At 43.1% G+C, this 19744-nt stretch overlaps 1 protein-coding gene across 1 annotated transcript; it reads right to left on the minus strand.

Moving 5' to 3' along the window:
• Window positions 1-5494: 5494 nt before the first annotated feature.
• MS4A5 (membrane spanning 4-domains A5) lies at window positions 5495-15137 on the minus strand. The gene is given in 6 exon segments (XM_043969814.1): window positions 5495-5617; window positions 11088-11240; window positions 12425-12481; window positions 14182-14310; window positions 14987-15037; window positions 15039-15137. Coding segments are annotated over 6 exon segments (612 nt in total).
• Window positions 15138-19744: the final 4607 nt, after the last annotated feature.

The raw sequence follows: 19744 nt of genomic DNA on the forward strand, positions 1-19744 counted from the left end.
AATATTTGGTACCACACCTAGGTCTTGTTTTGGGTGCATCCAGGCCTTTATTTTGGCTTCAGTTTTGGATTCCTCCTGTGTTTTGCCCCCTGCCAAAATTTTATTGAGTGTCTACATTTACTGATATCCATCTCAATGGATGTTCTTTGCTCAACTATGTTTGTAGATACTATTGTCTAAATCATATATAATGTAGGGGAAATCACATTTTTATTTTCACTAACTTTCTTTTTTTGCTTGTGTTTTTTTTTTTTTTTGTGGGGCAATGAGGGTTAAGTGACTTGCCCAAGGTCACACAGCTAGAAAGTGTCAAGTGTCTGAGGCTGGATTTGACCTCAGGTCCTCCTGAATCCAGCGCTGGTGCTCTATCCACTGCGCCACCTAGCTGCCCCTTAAATCATATGTAATATAAACCTTCTAGAACCTGGGGGAGAGGGAACCATGCTCCCCCTCCCCCCCCAAACAACCCAATACATTTCTTTCTAAAACTATTTCATATTTTGGGGTTTGTTCTCACAAACAACAATGATGACAATAATAGTAATGACAGTTAACAGCTATTATAGCTCAGTTTGAGGGAGTTCATGGTTGAAGCAGGCTCATGGTGGGGGTCTTGAGGAAGAACCAGACCAGGTTAGAACTCTAGGCTAGATAGGCCTTTTCTTAAGTTTCTGAACTCCACGTGTTTTCCTTTTTACTAATATCTAGTATGCTTTAATAAATGCTTAATGCCCACAGACTGGTGCTAAAGCTTCTAATTTACGGCGACCACACATTTGGATTCAACGTCACAGTAGGTGTTGAATACTTATTGATTGACACTGATTTAGTGACATTCTCCATCCTTTCTACTTTTCATCACATAAATTCCTCCTCATTCTTTAATGAATGATAGTGGCTTATTGTTTTCCTTCTGCTTTCTCTCTTTCCTTGGTTTACACATTAGGAATGTGTGTCATAAAAGGATTCTGGTGGAGTACTTTCTCAGTATTTGAGAGTAATTTGTGGAATGGAGGTATTAACTAATCTTCAAAAGTTTGATAGAATTCTGTGAATTCTTTAGGACCAGGAATTTTTTTTCCTTTTGTTAAGGGCTAAAATTCTAGCTAGTCTGTCTAAAATATCTAATGAGTGGTCGCCAATAAATTATAAGCTTTAGCAAGAGTTAGACTTTTAAGCGTTTATTAAGGAGAATAAGAATTTGGTAAAGAGAGAAAGGCCTAGATTCCTATCTATTAAAGGGAGAGCGCATTTCTAGCTCCGCTCTCCACCAGAGTCCAAAGGCCAGAGAGGGAGAACGAGCGCCAGTCTCTTCCTTCCTCCTCCCACTAGCCCGCGTCACTTCCTGACGCCAAAGAAAAGACTCCTGGTCTTCCCCTCAAAGACCTTCGCTTCATGGGCGGAACTCTTCTACAGTAAGTCTCCAGCAGGTGGCGTCATTCCAGTCGTTACACTTTGGTTGTTCCTTTGCAGCTAGAATCAGTTTTTTTCCCCCTGAAGTTGGGTTATTTAAGATTTCTACTTGGTCTTCTCATAATCTGAGTATTTTATATTTTGGAAGGTATTCCTCTCTTTTGTGTTCACAGTTTTCTTAGCATATAATTGTGCACAATATGTTCTGATAATTCTTTTTATTTCTTGTTTTCTTGTGATTTTACCTTCTTTATTTGCTATTTTATTAATTTGATTTTTTTGCTCTCTTCTTTTTGAGATTAGGTAAATTTGAAAAATGAGTAGTTTAAAAAAATTACCTGCTTATAGTTATATTTATTATTTCTAGTTTTTATTTAAAATTTATATATTTCTCCCCTAATTTTTAATATCTTCTCTTTTGTACTTAGTTTGGGTTTATTTGTTGACTTTCTAATTTAAAAAATGTTTATTCAGTTTCTTAATCTTCTCTTTTTCTATTTTGTTAATGTATGTTTGTAGTGATATGATTTTTCCACTCATGGATGCTTTAGCTGAATTTTTCTCATTTGTAAATTGCCTTTAGCTGATTTCTCTACCAGAAATTTTGATGTTATTTCATTATTATAATTGTCATCTATATGTTTATTGTTTCTATAATTTGATTTTTAACCCATTCACTAGTTAGCATTCTAGTGTTAAGTCTCCACTTTGGTCTGGGTCTTTTGTTTGTGAACCCTGAACCAATGAGTCTTTTTATTGTATTATGGTTTATAAAGAATGTTTTTATTTTACCTATTTGTTTACTAAGAAATCCCCAAGAGTTTACCAGATTCCATGGTCGGATGCCAGAGGAGGGAGTAAATATCATCCCCTTTGATTTTTTATTAAAAATATTTTAAATTGTTTTATTTTCAATACCTAATTTTCCCCTCCTACTCCCTTATTTATTGAGAAAGCAAGAGAACCAGAGTTTATTATAAATATTTATAGTCATGGAAAACAAATTACCCAAATAAAAAAAAGAAAGAAGGAAAAAAAAAAGGAGAGAAGAAAATGTTTGCATTTGTATTCTGAGTCTATCAGCTTTCTCTCTGCAGTATATATCATATTTCACCATGAGCTCCTTGGAGTTGTGGTTGGTAATTTTGTTGACCAGAGTTATTAAGTCTTTCAAAGTTGGTTATATTTATAATATTGCTGTAATTTAATTTTTTTTCTCCTCATTCTGCTCACTTTACTTTGTGTCAGTTCATACAAGTCGGCTCAGGTTTCTCTGAAATCACTGATTTCAGAAGAAATCATTGATTCTTTATAGCACATTTGCATTCCATTACATTCATATATCATAACTTGTTCTGCCATTCCCCAGTTGATAGGTGTTCTTCTAGGTTCCAATTATCTGCTACCACAAAAAGAGCTGTTAGAGATATTTTTGTACACATGGGCCCCTTTTCATTTCTTTTGATAGCTTTGGGGCACAGACCTGGCAGTAATACTGTTGAGTCAAAGGGTGTGCATGGTTTAATAAATGATATATTTACATTTCTTTGTGGTTTCTCTGTGGCCTAATGTATGGTCAGTTTCTGTTAAAGTTTTAGCTCTAGGTTCTTCAGCCATTTGTTCATTTCCATATTTTCTCTTTTGTTTATCTTTCTGTTACATCTGTCCAAAACTGAGATAAGGGCATTGCTGTCTCCTGTCACTACTGTGTTAGTCTATGTCTTCTTGTAGATTAGTTAACAGGCTTTTATGAATTTGGATGCTAAGACACTTGGAGTATATACATTTATTATGGGTATTGGTTTATTGTGTATGATTCTTGAGCATAATAGTTTCCTTGTTTATTCCTTTTTATTTTTGAATATTTATATTTGCTTTGTCAGATAGCATGATTGCAACTCTTGCTTTTTTTGATTCACAATACGGTTTTGCCCATTCTTTCAGTTCTATTTTGTGTATGTCTTTTTCTTTTAAATGTGTTTCTTTTAAACAACAGATTATGGTGTTTTGTTTTGTAATCACTTGTTCTCTTGTTTTATTGTATTATTTTAATCCATTCACATTTAAAGTAATGAGTTAGGCTTAGATTTTTCTCCATTTGTCTCTAATTTTTTTTTTCAAGTTATGGTTTCCCACCTTGTTCTTCTGTGAATATAAAACTGTGTCTTTTCAGTTGCCTTCTTTTTTTTTTAAGGTGCCCCATTCTCCTTGGCTCTTTTCCATACATCCCCAATTCCGCCCCACCCCCCACATTTATTATCCCTTTTTCTTTGGAGTTTTGCTTATTTGTTCTTTTTTCTTAACTACTTTTATCTCTTAAAAAAAATTATTTCTTTTCCCCCTTCCCAGTCAGCTAGGTCCCCCTTTCCTCTCCTCAACTTCAACTAGTACTGCCCATTAATTAAAAAATGTTTTTGTTCCCCTTTCTAGAATGGATTTATCTCACTCATGCTTTTCATTATTCATCCTGTCTGCTTTGGTTCATGACCTCTATACTTATCTCATCCCTCTCTGCTCTCTGTATCTCTGTATACACACTTCAGATTGTTCACTTCAGTTCATTTGAATTTAACAGACATTTATTCAGCTTTCCCTTTTCCCCCTTCCCCCCTCCACCTCCTACTTGGGAAATTGTTTGGATTTTAGTGTGACTTGCTATATGGCAACCAGAGCATTTGTCCTGATTGGAGTGGGGTCCCGGGGTAACATGGTCATAATTGAACTGATCCCAGTGTCTGTGTCAGGCTTGGCCTTGGGAATGCTTGTTGCCCATGGTGTGTTAAGGATCAGTGTCTTTGCAAGTACCAAAGCTACTGATGTAGCTTGTTCAGTCCCAGGGATAAAAGAACGTTAGGTTTTGGCTAGGTGGGTCTCTCATGTATACCTACTTGCCTTCCTGGGCAGGGCTGCTGAGTTTTGGGGCAGGATGTGTACCAAAGTATATTCTAGGGTCAAGTCAGCTTGGGATGTAGTGATGAGGGTCCCAGGTAGAGCATATATATCCTTGTGGCATTTTTAAAATGAGTGGTGTGTGTGTGTGTGTGTGCGTGTGTGTGCGCGCGTGTGCGTGTGTGCGTGTGTGTGCGTGTGTGCGTGTATGTGTGTGTGTGTGTGCGCGCGTGTGTGTGTGCGTGTGTGTGTGCGTGTGTGTGTATGTGTGTGCGTGTGTGTGTGTGTGCGCGTGTGTGCGTGTGTGTGTGCGTGTGTGCGTGCGTGTGTGTGTGCGCGCGTGTGTGCGCGCGTGTGTGTGCGTGTGCGTGTGTGTGTGCGCGTGTGTGTATGTGTGTGCGTGTGTGTGCGTGTGTGTGTGCGTGCGTGTGTGTGCGTGTGTGTGTGTGCGTGTGTGTGTGCGCGTGTGTGTGTGCGTGTGTGTGTGTGCGTGTGTGTGTGCGTGTGTGTGTGCGTGTGTGTGTGCGTGTGTGTGTGTGTGTGTGTGTGTGTGTGTGTTGTAGTAGGGCTAAACTCACTGAGTGTGAGCAGGAATTTTCTTTCTAATCCCTAACCGAAGTGATATGTGAAATGTTTATGTTCACTTAATTTTTTGGTTAGGCCATAAGATTTTAGCCCTGGGAGGGACCCGGGCACAGGCCCATTGTTCTTGAACTAGGAGGCATCTCAGGAGTTGGACAATGCGGCCCTCTCAGTTTTCAGATAAGGAAATTGAAGCCCAGGGAAGTCGAGGGATGCCTAAAGTCAGGCCGCTCATCATCCAATCTGGGTCTTTGAGTCTCAGCCCAGTATTTCTCTGTGAAAGAAAGCCTGTCTGAGACTCCACAGTGAGGAATCCTAGAGAAACCTGGCAGAGCAGTGCACAGACAGCTCTGTCATGGGTGGAGGCTTCCCGGCTTCTTGCGGACTCCAGGGTCTGGCCGACTGACCCACCTTGCTGTGTGTGCTGGGTTCTGGTGTCTGCTGAGTTGTCTGGGAAATGAGGGAGGAGGAGAGGTGGGGAGGGGTCGAGGGTGTTTCTCTGTCTCTTTTCTTCTCCGGGGAGCTAGCTAGAGGAGTCAAGGTTTCTGTTCAGTTCAGTTGAACCATAGAGTAGAACTACCTCAAAGAGAGCCACCACACATCCTTATTTTCACACTTCTATTGAAAACCAATCCTCAGATTCAGCACAGGTCAAGTTGTGCCTGAATACTGAGTAAGACAGAGAAATGAGGAGCTCAAGGACAGCGAAGACCATCATCATACCCAAAATCCCCTGCAAAAGATGGAAACCAACGATAATAGAATTAAAAACAATCCCGAGCTTATGGTCACAAAGAGCTAAGAACCCCTAGTTTGGGGAGCTGGTGACCCTTCACCAGAAGGGGTTTGGGGTGGAGATAGCCATTCATTCATTTATCCATCAAGGACTTACCATACATAGGGGAGGGTCAGTGCAGGCCCACAGGAGGAAAAAGGCACATGCATTTGGTTCATTATTCTTTTGTGGATTGCTCTTTTTTCCCCCATTTATTTAGAATTTTATTTTTTCCCCAAATTACATGTAAAAATAAATATTAACATCAAATTTTAAAACTTTGTGTTCCAAATTCTTTTCCTCCCCCCCCCCCCCCCTTAAGAACTCAAGCAATTCAATATAAGTTATACATTGTGGATTGCTCTTTAAAGGCAGGAGTGGTTTCGTTTTTGTCCTTTGTATTTTGGGCCTCTAGGACAGTACCAGACACATGTTCAGTCCAGTTCATTTCCATTTGATTCAATTCATGAGGTCCTTCTTGGTCCCTTCAGTGGGGTAACTAGTCAGTAAACATTTACTGAACATCTGCTGTGTTTTAGGAACTCAGGCACTGAGGATACACACTGATCCAGGCTTCAGGGAGACTATAGGAGCCCAAACCCAAAGCTGGCAGGGACTTCAGAAGTCATCTAGCCCAATGAAACTGAGGCCCAGGGAAGGGGAGTGACTTGCCCAAAGATACACATTTAAGGAGAATCAGAGATGGGATTTGAACCCAGGTCCTGTGACTCTAGAGTCAGTGCTTTACCATTTGTACTAGGCTATCTCTGTTTACTTGTTGCTTTCTTCCCACTCCTCTCCTTTTTGAATTAACTAGGATCACCTGGATCAGAAGGAAGGAAGGAAAGAAAGGTAGACGTTATCGGGCGCCACTTTGTCCCCCCACACTTAAATAAGTCCTTGAAGGCAGGTGTTTCGTATTTTGCCTTTTTTGGTGCTCAGTGCTAGCCCAGTGTCTGACCTTTTTTGAGTGTTTTGTCTGTTTCTTTTTTTGGATAGGACCCGAATTCATTTTTCTAGGGGATTGCAAATGAGGACACTTTCTCTCCTGTGTAGCAGGGTATCCTAGAAAGAACATCCATTGTGGAGTTAGAGAGCCTGATCTCCAATCTTGTCTCTGACACCACTTGGGTGTTGTGACCTTGAGCAATCGCTTAAACTTCTCTGGATCTCCTTTCCCTTCTTGGTGAAATGAGGGGTTTGGACTAGAAGGCTCCCAAGGCCTTTTCCCTTTTAAATCTTCATTCTTAATGTAGCTCTACCTCTTGTTTCTCTCCTGAATGTTGCTTGGGGGCTCTGTCCACAGTCACCTAGCTTGGCAGTTAGGAATAGGAGTTTAATAAATGCTTGCTGATTAATCGAGTGAAGAGAAATCATGAAAATATTTTGTTCATTCTCTTTCTAAATTAAACATGAGGCAGTTGCAACAAAGAAACGTGAACTACGGTTCTCTATTAAGCTTGAGAGGGAGATGCACACAGAGATTGGGAAGGAGGGAGGGAAGGAGAGAGAGAGAGAGAGAGAGAGAGAGAGAGAGAGGCCGACCGAGACCGAGAGATAGAAAAAGACGGAGACAGAGAGGAAAAGGAGAAGGGGGAGAAAGTAGACATGGGGTGGGGGGGGAAAGAGAAACACACAGAGACAGACATAAAAAAAGACAGAGAAGAGAAGGAGAAGGAAGAGGAGGAAGGGAGATGTATTCACAGAGAGATATGCCTGCAGAGACAAACACCCAGATACACCCACAAAGAAAAAATGTACAGCAACCCAGAGGAGCAGAAATAGAGAGAGGCAGTGCTTTCATGGGTCACATGGTCATCCCTTGGCCTTTTCAGGAACCACTCCCTACAGTCCTTTAAAGTTGGGGTGTGTTTTTGCAAAAGAAGGCATAACTTAGCCTTCACTAGCCTTAGCCTTGTGGTGGTGGCCTTTTAGGCCAGATGGGTAAAAGCTGAACATTAGGAGGTTTTCCCTTGTTCTAGGTCTCCAGGTGAAGACAGGCTCCCTTATCTGAATTACAAATAAAACAGAATTGAGAGTTTCCTCTGGGTCTGCTTGACCGAGTCCCAAAGAGACAAAGACAATCTTCAGTTATCTGGTGCCTTGGGCTCTTGACATGCTTAGGGCTTTCATCTCCTTTCAGCTTCCTTATGTAGTTGCTGCTAATAAAAGCTGCCAGCTATGTAGTGCTTTAGTGACTGCAGAATACTTTACATGGAATCTCACAACAACTCACATCTCAGCAGAGGAGACAAGTTTAGAGAGGCCGAGGGCCTTGCTCACTGTCACACAGCTAGTCAGTGCCAGAGGCGGGATTTACACCCTGGACTTGCTGATTTCACCTCTAGCAGTCTACCTTCACAGCTCTACTAATGCCCTTTCTATGATCCCATGCCATCGGCTCTGTTCTTCCCTCTTCCAACTTGTCAGTCATTTGAATTGGGCTTAGGAGGATGTCTGTGGTGGAGACAAGTTCCATGTGGAGACGCTGTTATGGAGAACACTGTACCTACTTCTTTTCCTTATCCCCTTGGAACTGGGTCTCAGGGTATTACATATACATTAAACACTATGTGCCAGTCATTGGACTAAGTACTGGGAATATTTTTTTAAAGGTGAAAACAATCCCTGCTTTCAAGGAGCTTATCCTTAAACATGGGAGATGATATAAATATGTAGAGGTGCATACAAGATAATACAAAGTAGATAGGTGCAAGGTAACTTTCATGTGGATGGAAGGGGTGGTGGTGGTGGTAGGAAAGACCTCATGTAAAAGATAGGACTTGAGCTGAGCCTTAAAGGAAGGCAGAGAAGCCCAGAGGCCCTGGTGAGGAAGGAGAGCCTTCTAAGTATGGGGAATATCCAGTGCAGAGGGCATGAGGAGATGGAAAAGGAATTGTCACCTGGGAAGAACAGAATGTCAGCTGGGCTACCGAGTATGTGTGGGGCAGTAATACCATATAAGGTGAAAGCTAGAAAATGGGTCAAGGTGGTGAAGAGACTTAGATGCCAAAGGGAGCATTTTTATTTCATGCCAGAGGTAGAATGGAGTTCCAGGCATTTAGTGAATGGGTGTACATAAGGGATGTTATCAGACCTATGCGCTCGGGAAGTCCCTTTGGCACTCCAGGACTTGTGGCCAGAAAACCAATGAGGAAACTCTTCCATTCCTATCAACAAGAAGTAGTGGGGGCCTGAAACTTTGCATATGAATGGGTTCATTTTCAAGAGATATCAGAGAGAAATGACAAGCACCCATGGCTTCTTGGCTCCATGGGGTGAGTGAGACTGAGGAATCAATAATGACGCCAACATTTTTAACCTGGGTAACTGGAAAGATGGCAGTGACTTCAGCAGTCACAGGGAATCTCAGTAAAAGGGAGGGTTTTTGGAAAAGAAGGTAAGTTCTGTTTGAACATGTTGAGTTTGAGATGCTATCCATGTTCAAATGCCCAGTAGGCAGTTGGTGATTCACAACTGGACCTCAGAAAAGGGACTGGGCCTCAGTATATGGGTTTGGATTTCATGTGCATAGAGATGATCATTGAACCCATGAGAGCTGATAAGATGGTCAAATTGAGAGTAGAGAGTGAAGAGAGAGCTCCAGACAGAGCTGTGGGGGTTACTTACAGTTAGCAGATGTGCCATGGGCAAAAAACCAGCAAAGGATATTGGGAAGGAGCCATCATTATGTAGAAGGAGAAGTAGGAGAGAGCAGACATCAAAACCAAGAGATGAGAGGGTATTCAAGAGGTGATAACAATGTACAATGCTGAAGAGAGGCCAAGGATGAGGATCTAGAAAAGGACTGGGTAGCCTAGTGCGTAGAATGCTGGGCTTGGAATCAGGAATGCCAAGTTCAAATCCAGCCTCAGAGTATGAACTTGGGCAAGTCACTGAACCTTTGTTCATTTCAGTTTCAGCTTAAACTGGGGATAACAGCATCTACCTCCCAGGTGAGCAGCTAGGTGGTACAGCAGATAGATCACTGGCTCAGATGTGACCTTGGGCAAGTCACTTCACCCTGTTTACCTCAGTTTCCTCATTTGTAAAATGAGCTTGAAAAGGAAAATGCAACCACTCTAGGATCTCTGCCAAGAAAACCCCAACTGTGGCCACAGAGTCAGATACTACTGAAACAACTGAAGGAGAACAACCACCCTCCAGGGTTGTTTTGAGGATAAAATGAGATCCTATCTGTAAAGCACTTAGCACAGTGCCTGGCACATAAATAGTTGGTACCATACGTGAATGCTGGTTATTATTATTTCACAAGGTAGTCCCATCAACCAGTCGCCAACATCATCCTGTGCTAGGCGATGGGCAATGTCTCCCAGGCCTTGGAAGGCCCTCTCTCCTCATCTCGACCTCTCGGCCTCCCTGGCTCCCTTCAGCTCTCAGCTCAAATCTCACCATTTACAAGAAGCCTTCCTCAGTTCGTCTTAATCTTAGTGCCTTCCCTTTGAGATCACAGTCCCCAGTTTTTCCTGTGTATACCTGGTTTGTACATAATTGTCTGGAATGACCTCCCTCATTCGAATGCCTAGCACATTAGGAGGCATTTAAATAAATTCTGGTTGACTGCCTGCCAGACTGCCTGCCAGACTGACCTGCCTGTGAGGAGTCCAAAGGCTGGGGGAATCACAATTACTGCATTGATCTTTTTTAAAAAAACAGTTTCCAAGAATGTCCTAATAATTAATTCCTCCGTGGCTGAGGTGGTCAGGGATATCATGATCTGAACCTCAGGATGACTGGGGACAACTCGTGATCTATGGAGCAAACTGATATTTCGTTTTATAAACTCAGACTTGAGAAGGAAGAGTGGGCAAGTGGAGGGAGGCCTGGCCTTGGACTTAGGAGGACCTTGGTTGCAAGTTCTGCTTCTGTCACTTCTCAGTTGCATGATCTTGGGCAAGTCTTGGAATCTCTTGGGATACCAGTTGGTTCTAAAATGACCCAGAGATCCTATGGCAGTTGCCAGTCTGCAGGAGTGGAAGGGGCTTACACATGAGCGGGCATCATTCCTTGCACTGGTAAGATCTTAAGCCTGGAGGAAAATGAGCAGGCATTAGGAAGTGGCTTTTCTGGCCATAGACAGGCCCCGCCGAGTTAGGAGAACCCTGGTTTTGCCTAATAAAGATGGGTTCCTCTAATTTCTATTCTCTATACCACAAGTGATACAGTGAGGAGACGGTAAGTCAGAGGATGTGCCTTGTAATCTTTCCTCTGCTTCGTGGCCTGGAGCCTCTTAATCTCATCTATGGACTGTGAGGGTTAGACTGGATAGCTCTTAAGTCCCTTCTCACTTGGAAACCTCTGATCCCACACATCAGTGCCTCCAGCCTTCCCATCTTTGTTGGAGTCAGTTGGGATCTGAGCTCAGCTCACACCCTTAGGCCTCACCTGAAGGACTCTGGATACTTACAGTTAAAATGATAGAGATTCCAGCACAAATAGTGCCTCCACCAACATAGCCACACAGGTAGTTCTTATCCAGAACGAGGCCGAACGAGAGGAGAACTATCCCAACCAGGGCAGCCACAGAGCTAACCGTGTTCCCAATCAAACTCACTTGTCCCTGGAAGAGAAGAAAAGTGTTTGGAAAATGGTCAGGACCAAAGGCTCCGCCCCTTCTAGGTCAGGGAAAATGCTGAACAGTAAGTTATTTTATAAGCCCAGGACTAGTCATTGCAGAGCCTCCACAAAATCCACCAAAACACTGAATTTGCATGAGAGCTGCTTTAGCTAAACCTTCTAAACCAAATATATTATCTTCTGAATGAAGTTCAGATAGTCAGTCTGTTACTTAAGTATGTTTGTCAGGTTAAAAAAACAAAATAAAAACAAAAACACCTTCCCGCGTCCTCCTACCAGTTAAATTACAAACAATATCTATAGCTAAATGCGCCCACTCACAGACCATGCTTTTGAAATAGATTGAACTGGGATCCCTGTTTGGCAGGGGCTGAATGGGAGTGGTGGCATTTAAGTGATTTTCGACTAGGAGCAGCTAGGTGGTGTAGTGGATAGACTGTTTCTGAAGTTAGGACCTGAGTACAAATCTTACCTAAGACACTTACTAGCTGTGTGACCCTGGGCAAGTTAACCCCAATTGCCTTAATCCCAGTTGTTTTAAAAAACATCTGGGGCCATTTCCAGTCATCCTGATATATATCTGGAGGAGAGGGTTGGTGACCTTGCATGCCCCTACCTCACTTAAATCCAATTTGGTGAAAGTCATGATATCACCCTTATGTCATGGTCCTCTTTGAGAGCAAAGGACAAACAACAACAACTAGGAACACCTGAGGCCTGGTCCTGCTTCTGCCTTTGACTATCCGACTTTGGGCAGTTCATTTTCTTTCTAGAGCTCTGTCTGTAAAATGAAAAGGCTGAATAAAGCCTCTTTCATCTCAGACTTGCGATGATGGTATGAAATAAAGTGGGAGGCATTGATGTGAACAGAGGGAAGACAGGCAGCAAGAACAAGCTACTGGTTTGTAGGCAAAATGATCTTTTGGAAGCCCTTTGTAAGAATGGAAATTAAACCTCCTCATGTTTAAATGATTAAGAAAGCGGAAATGAGGGGGCAGCTACGAGGCACAGTGGATAGAGCACTGGCCCTGGATTCAGGAAGACCTGAGTTCAAATTTGGCCTCAGACACTTGACACATACTAACTGTAGGACCCTGGGCAAGTCACTTAACTCTCATTGCCCCACAAAAAAAAAAAAAAAAGAAAGAAAGAGGAAATGAAACTTACAAGATATTTTGTAGTTCTCCTTTCAAAAGCGATTAAGAGGGATCCTGAATTAATGTACTATCAAGAAAAGAGAGAAGCCATTATTAGTTACTGGAATCTATATTGGGATCCAATGACAGCTTTCCTTGCTAGAAGACTGCTCCTTTATTCCAGGGGGCATTTCCAATCTTCAGGGCAGTGTGGTAGTGTGGGAAGCCTGGAAGCAAGGAGAATTATTCTCAACTCTGCCACCGAACAGTTGGGTTTCCTTGGACACTTTGCTTAATATCTTTGGGCCTCAGTTTCCTCCTCTCTGAAATTAGGTTAGACCAGTTGGCCTCTGAGGTTTCTTGTAGCTTCAAAGTTCTATAATTCAGTTTACGCTAAGCCTCAGGAGAAGAGCTGGTGCCTGGATCCTGGCTTTTCCACTTACTAGCTGTGTGACTCTGGGCAAATCATTTCATGGCTTAGTTTCCTCATCTGTAAAATGGGGGTAATGATAGTGCCCACCTCCCAGGGTGAGGATGAAAGTGCTGTTTTCAGGGGTCTGAAGGACTGCCTTGTGGAGGAGGGTTCGATTAGCTTTGTTCTGCTTGGCTCCAGAAAGCGAAGCTGGGAGCAAGGGGTGGCAGGTTCAGAGAGGCAAGGGTGGGCCGGACGACCTGTCAGTTAGGGCTATTGTCTTCCCTCCCATCAGAGGCTTTCAAGGAAAGACTGGATGACCCACTTGTCAGAGAGGTTGTAGTAAGGATTTTTTTTAGGCACTCTATGTCACAGTGACCAGAGTACTGGGCCCGGAGTGAGGAAAACCTGAGTTCATCTGTAGTCTTAGACACTTACTAGTTGTGTGATGCTGGCTAACCTCTGTTTGCCTCAGTTTCCTCATCTGTAAATAGAGCTCATAAGAGCTCCTCTCTCCCAGGATTGTTGAGATGATGTTTGATGAGATAATATTTGTGCAGTGCTTTGTGAACCCTGAAGCATTTGAGATCTGCTCTTCTTATGAATGGTTTTCTGGTATAAGCTCTATGAGATGCCTTCTCCGAGAGTCTGGAATTCTGCCCGTGCTAAGTGATTATTGGGATGAGAATAGGACCACAACTGTAGCCACTAATAACAAAAGCCTTCAAGATCCAGTCAATCAGCAAACATTTATTCAACACTTATTTTGTTTTAGGTACTTTGCCAGGCACTGGGGATGCCCTCAAGGAACTTACAAGGGGAAACACTATAGATAGGCATAAGTAATATATTCAGAGTCCTTCTGCGGGTCAGAGCACTAGTATCTGGGGAACCCGGAAGGAGTAGGGAATTCTCATAACCAAAGGTGAGGAGGGCATCTCTGCAGATGGCACAGGAGTGGGGGTGAGAGACAAGGACTATCTGAACCACTTTTGGCTGGTGGGCACAGTTTGCAAAGGGGGGGTAACCGGGAGATCACCCTTAGCCAGACGGTCAATGTCTCTAAATGACAAAATGAGACTTTGGTTTCTTTTCCTAGAGCTTTTTGAGCAGGGGATGGACATGGCCCCATCTGTTCTTTAGGAACATCACTTGGGGAGCCGCGTTGGGGATGGATTGGAGGCCAGGCTGTTCCTGGAATCCCGGTGAGAGGTCCAGAGGGCCTAAGTTAGGGTGGTGGCCATAGTGTGAGCAGAGAGAATGAGTCTCTAACAGTGGAATTTTAGGCCCTGTGATGATTCTATGACAGGGCCCTTGCCTCAAGCTTTCTTTGACTCCTAGGGGTTTGAGAATGGCTTTGTGCCCACAGTACTCACGCATACTGCTCCCCAGAATGGATACCCCGTGATAAAGATGAAGGGAAAGCGCGGGTATGGATTGATTCGAGTAAAAATGAAGACTGCCCCAAAGCAAAAGTTCATCAGACCGATTAGGATCTGAATAGCCTGGAAATAGAAAGAGCATCATGGTCAACAAGTTCTGGGGGTGGGGGGTGGGGGGAGGAGGGGATGGGAGTGGGGACCAGTTTCCTGAGAGGCTCAGCCCCACTGTCCTTTGGGAGCTCCTGAAGAGCCTGTCCTCCATGTCGCTGCCCTTCCACATTCTGTTCTTTCTTACATCTTTTGCCTCAGCCTTCACTTTCTTAGGGAGGGGTTGCGCTGGATGACCTTTTACTTCCCTTCGAGTCCTCTATCCATCATGACAAGACTCCATGTGCTCTTAGGAAACAGGAGAACACTTTGGATTTGTCTCTGGCCCAGCCACGAGGTCTCAGGAAGTGGCCGATTAAGGCAGGGCCCTTTCCTCCTTTATTCACCTGATGGCAAATCCAGTTCCTGAGCACATTCCAGACTTGGGAGTTTTGAGTTTTACTGGCCCCAAATACAAATGCCCCTTTCCTTCCTGCTCACCACATAGAGACACAGATATCAAGAATTCAGGGTGGAAACCCAGTGGGTACGCAGTTGTGCCTGTGAATCTCTCACTGATTATATCCCTTGCAAACGTTCATTTGGCCTTTGACTCAGAGCTGCAAGCAGTTCCCTGCTTAAGACTTGGACTCCCTAGCCCCTGCCTTTCTTTTCTCCCTCTGTGAATTATAGTGGGCTAGGTCAGACTTACCCCCATGATCCTCATTTCTGTAGCAAGGAAATGTTCTACACCGTTTTTTTTTGGCAAAAGCAGTTGTTTTTAGCCCAGTCTGGACATTGAAAACCTTCTGAGGTAGCAGCAGGAACACTGATTTTGGGGGGGGTGCCGGCTTGGATTCCATGGCCCTGCCGTTGATTCCACGGCAGAAATAATGTCAATGAAATTGGTGGGCAGGCATCGCAGCCAAGATCATGTTCTACTCCTATGCCAGGCTCTCCTGGAGAGCTGGACTATTGCTATGCATTGCATTAGAATCATTCAGTCGTTGAGTCATAGTATCATGGAACCCTGGAGTGCTGGAACTGGAAGGAGCCTTGAGAGGCTATGGAAGAGGCCTGGACTCTGGTCCCAGCCCTACCATTCACCTCTGGCACAACCCGTGGGCAAGCCCCCTCTCCTTTCCAGATCTCCTCCCTAGAGAATTGGGAACATTCAATTCAACAGGGTCATCTCATTCAGTGGCTTCTTTTGAGGGGAGGGCTTTGAAGGAAAATCTCCCAGGACAGATAATTTCTCATTCCAGTCTCAAAGAGCCCCAGTGCTGAGGGCTTCGTCCTAGCATGTTGGGGCAAAAGGGGCTTTTGGAGCCCATCTATCCTAATGCCTCCTTTTGCCAGAGGGGCCTAGGGATTTAGCCACAGTCTCTTAAGGAAGCTCCAGCTAAGCAGCAGAGCCAGGCTGGCATCACCCAACCCCAAGCTCTGTCCCCTTTCTCTCTCTCTCTCTCTCTCTCTCTCTCTCTCTCTCTCTCTCTCCGTTCATCCATCCCTATCTACCTCTGCTTTCTCCTATTTAATATTTCAGCCCCTTGGGGTCATTTGTTGGGGATGTGTGGGCTGGATGAGATAACTGTTAAGGGCCCTTCTGAGTCTCAGGTTCTGCGAAGCTTTTTTTTGGTTTTTTTGGTCTTTTTTGGTCTCCTGTTGACCCAGAGGACTCTTGGTCAACATCTTATAAAATTCTTTTTCAACTGGAATCATAACAAGGCCACTTTTCTCCAGGGGTTGAGAAGCTGCTGATTCATTTCCCATGTGTTTGGGTAGACTTTTTCCTGATCCTCCATGTCCTTTTTAGACAAGTGGTGGACAAAAACCATATTGTTAATCCTGTCTGAGCAATATATCTCTCCTGCTCTTCAGAAACAGCCTGTGTAGTGACAAGAGGCATGGATTTGTGGTCAGGACACCCGAGTTTAATCTAATACTTACTAGCTGTGTGACTTCAGACAAGTCACATTCCCTCTCTAAGCCTCAGTTTTCTTATGGGTAGAATGGCAGGTTTGGATTAGATTATAATAATAATACATGTGACACACATACGTATCATTTTATGGTGCAGCTAGCTGGAGCAGTGAATACAATACTGGATCTGGAGTCAGGAAGACCCGAGTTCAAATCCAGCCTCAGACACTTACTAGCTGTGCCACTCTGAGCAAGTCACTTCACCCTATTGGCCTCTATTTCCTTATCTGTCAAATGAGTTGGAGAAAGAAATGGTCAGCCACTGCAGGATCTCTGCCAAGAAAATCCTAAACAGAGTCACAAAGACTGCAACAACAAAGCAGCAAAAGTCACGTGACAAATATTTCATTTACTCCATACAACCCCTGAGAGGCAGGTGCTTTCGTTATCCCCACTTTACAGATGAGGAAACTGGGGCAGGCAAAGGGTAAATCACTTGGTCCCCCAGGTAGTAAGTGTCAGAGGCAGGATTTGAACACGAATATTCTTGTTCAAAGTCCGGTGCTCTGTCAGCTGTGCCACTGTGCTGCCTAGGAGCCTTTGCAACCTTAAATCTTCTGATCTTAAAACATCCAGTTTTACACTCCCATTACTTATTGTTGTGGTGGGAAAGAACATAGATGTAGAATCAGATGTTCAGTTATTTCAGACATGTCATACTCTTGGTGACCCCATTTGTGCTTTTTCCTCAAATATACTTGGGGGGGATGGTTTGCCATTTTCTTCTCCAGCTCATTTTATAGATGAGGAAACTGAGGCAAACAGGATTAAGTGACTTGCCCAGGGTCACATAGCTATCAAATGTCTGAGGCCAGATTTAAACTCAGGTCTTCCTGGCTCTAGGCCTAGCACTTTATCCACTGAGCCACCTAGCTACCGTAATAATATTAATAGCAGCATTTATATAGCATTTTAAAGTGTGCAAAGCACTTTTCAAATATTATTTCATTTGATCCTCATTACAACCCTCGGAGGTAGGTGTTATTTTTACCCCATTTAAGAGATGAGCAAAAATGAGGCAGAGACTAACTTGCTGAAGGTCACACAGCTAAGTAAAAGTGTGAGGCTGATTTTGAACTTAGGTCCTAGACTCGGCGAGATAATCAAGCTAGATGTCCCAGCAAATATGGGCTGTGCCTATATTTGTTTTCTCCCCATACATTTCATCATCTTTTCTTCCCCTGCTTGTATGGGTGGGAGCTGACTTTCCATCACTTCATAAGCTTGTTTGTTTCAGTGAACATTCCCAGACCCCACAGTGTATGTAACCCTGGTGTACTGGATACTTGCAACAATAGAGTTTATTATCTGCCAGAAGAGGTATGTCTGATGGATTGTAGGGGACTCAGCTGTTATTGCTGCATCAAGGTGGGCACTGCCAGCAGTAGTGCATTGCATAATGCATGCATGTCTTTGAAATTCTTGTTCTTGCTCTTTCCCATGTTGTTCCTAGAGAAGCTATACCAGGTGCTTGGGTGCTGCTCAGGGCTCTCATGCCCTGTTCCTGTCCTGGAGTCTGTGAACTTAAAAAAAATCATATCTTGATTTCAATATCATTGGATTCAGTTGTCATATGATTTTATTTTATACATTTTCAAAGCATTATAAGGAAGTTCCCCAGGATTCGCCAGATTCAAAATACAAAAAAGGTTAAGAACCCCTGCTCTAGGTCATTTCACATTTCATGATTCCTCTTGTAAGAATCCCTTGTTACCTAATTTCCTAATTACTGCCCCCTCCCCTCCACTTCATGACACTTCTTGAGTATGTTGTTGTCGATGATGTGTAGCTGTGTATTTACACACACACACAGAGGCACACACAGAGAAATATCTATGTGTGTGCATATTTTGTATATGTGTATGTGTCATAAAGAATGGGAAAAGAAATGGGAAATCTAGAAGAAGGAATTGGAAAAAGAATAAAGAGATTAGTACAAGAGGGACAAAGTCTTGCTCAAGTAATAGACTCCTTGATAATTAGATCGGACCAAACAGGGATCAAAGATCCCATGAGAGAGCAAGGAATACTAGAACAAAATTGAAAGACTGAGAAAAAAAATCAGAAAATGTAAAGTATTTCCTATCCGAAACAACTCATCTGAAAAATAGGTCAAGGTGAGATAATTGAATAATCATTAGATAACATAAAAAAAATCAACCACCCCAAATCTAGGTACAATATTTCAAGAAATGATGAGTGAAAAATTGCCCATCCCTATTAGAACCAGAGAGCAAAGTAAAAATAGAAATAATATCCCAGTAACTTCCTGGAAGAAAGCCCCAAATAAAACCATAGCTAAGAGCCATAGTTTTCAGGTAAATGTAAAAATGCCTAAAGCAAACATAAAGAAGACAGTTAGGCTCATAGAGTTTCATGGAGGGAGTAAGTAAATTAGAGGGTCTGGGAAAAGTCTTCTTATATTTTGATGATCTTAAAAGGAAAAAGAAAGGGATGTAAGGAAGAGAGAGGAAGGGAGTGGAACTTATCTTGAATAATCATGGTAAGCGGGACTCTACAATGGAGTACACCATGAAGTGAACAAGTTACAGTATCAACCTCACTTTCATCTGAACCAGACAGAAGAGATTTGAACACACACACACACACACACACACACACACACAGAGGCACACACAGAGACTAGGACAGAAATCTATTAAGATTAATAGAGAATCAGGAGGGGACAGGAAGAGGGGGATTAAAAGAGAAGGAAGATACAGAAGGGATTAGTCAAAATATAAATGATTATCAAAACACCTAAGATTGTGGCAATTGGTCTCATCACTCCCTGGCATATACTGGGAAAAGAAATGGAAGCAGTGTCAGATTTTATAGTCTTGGGCTTAAAGATCATTGCAAATGGTGACTGCGGCTAGGAAGTTAAAAGCTGCCTGCTCCTTGGAAAGAAAGCTGTGGCTAATCTGGACAACACACTAAAAAGCAGAGACTTCATCTTGCCAACAAAGGTCCATATAGTCAAAGCTTTGGTTTTTCCAGACTCACGTATGGCTGTGAGAGTTGGACTACGATGAAAGCTGAGCACTGCAGAATCGACACGTTTGAATTGTGGGGCTGGAAAAGACTTCTGAGAGTTCCTTGGACAGCAAGGAGGTCAAATCAACCAATAATTAGAGAAATTAATTTAGACCATTTGCTGGAAGGTCCTATAGTGAAGCTGAAGCTTAAATACTTGGGCCATATCATGAAAAGATATTACATTGGAAAAGACCCTGATGGTGGGAAAGATTAAAGGAAAAGGGGATGACAGAAGACAAGATGGCTACATGGTGTCATGGAAACAAGGAGCATGAATTAGGACAAACTTTGAGAGAGAGAGAGAGTGGAGAAGAGAAGGGCCTGGCGTGCTGTGGTCCATTGGGTCACAAAGAGTCAGACACAACCGAACAACTGAACAACAACAGCAACAACAATAAGTCATAAAAATAAAATCCACCTTTGGAGGGTAGAGGGTGAAGGAAAGAAT

Source organism: Dromiciops gliroides, chromosome 6 (assembly GCF_019393635.1).
Source record: "Dromiciops gliroides isolate mDroGli1 chromosome 6, mDroGli1.pri, whole genome shotgun sequence".
Classification (NCBI taxonomy): domain Eukaryota; kingdom Metazoa; phylum Chordata; class Mammalia; order Microbiotheria; family Microbiotheriidae; genus Dromiciops; species Dromiciops gliroides.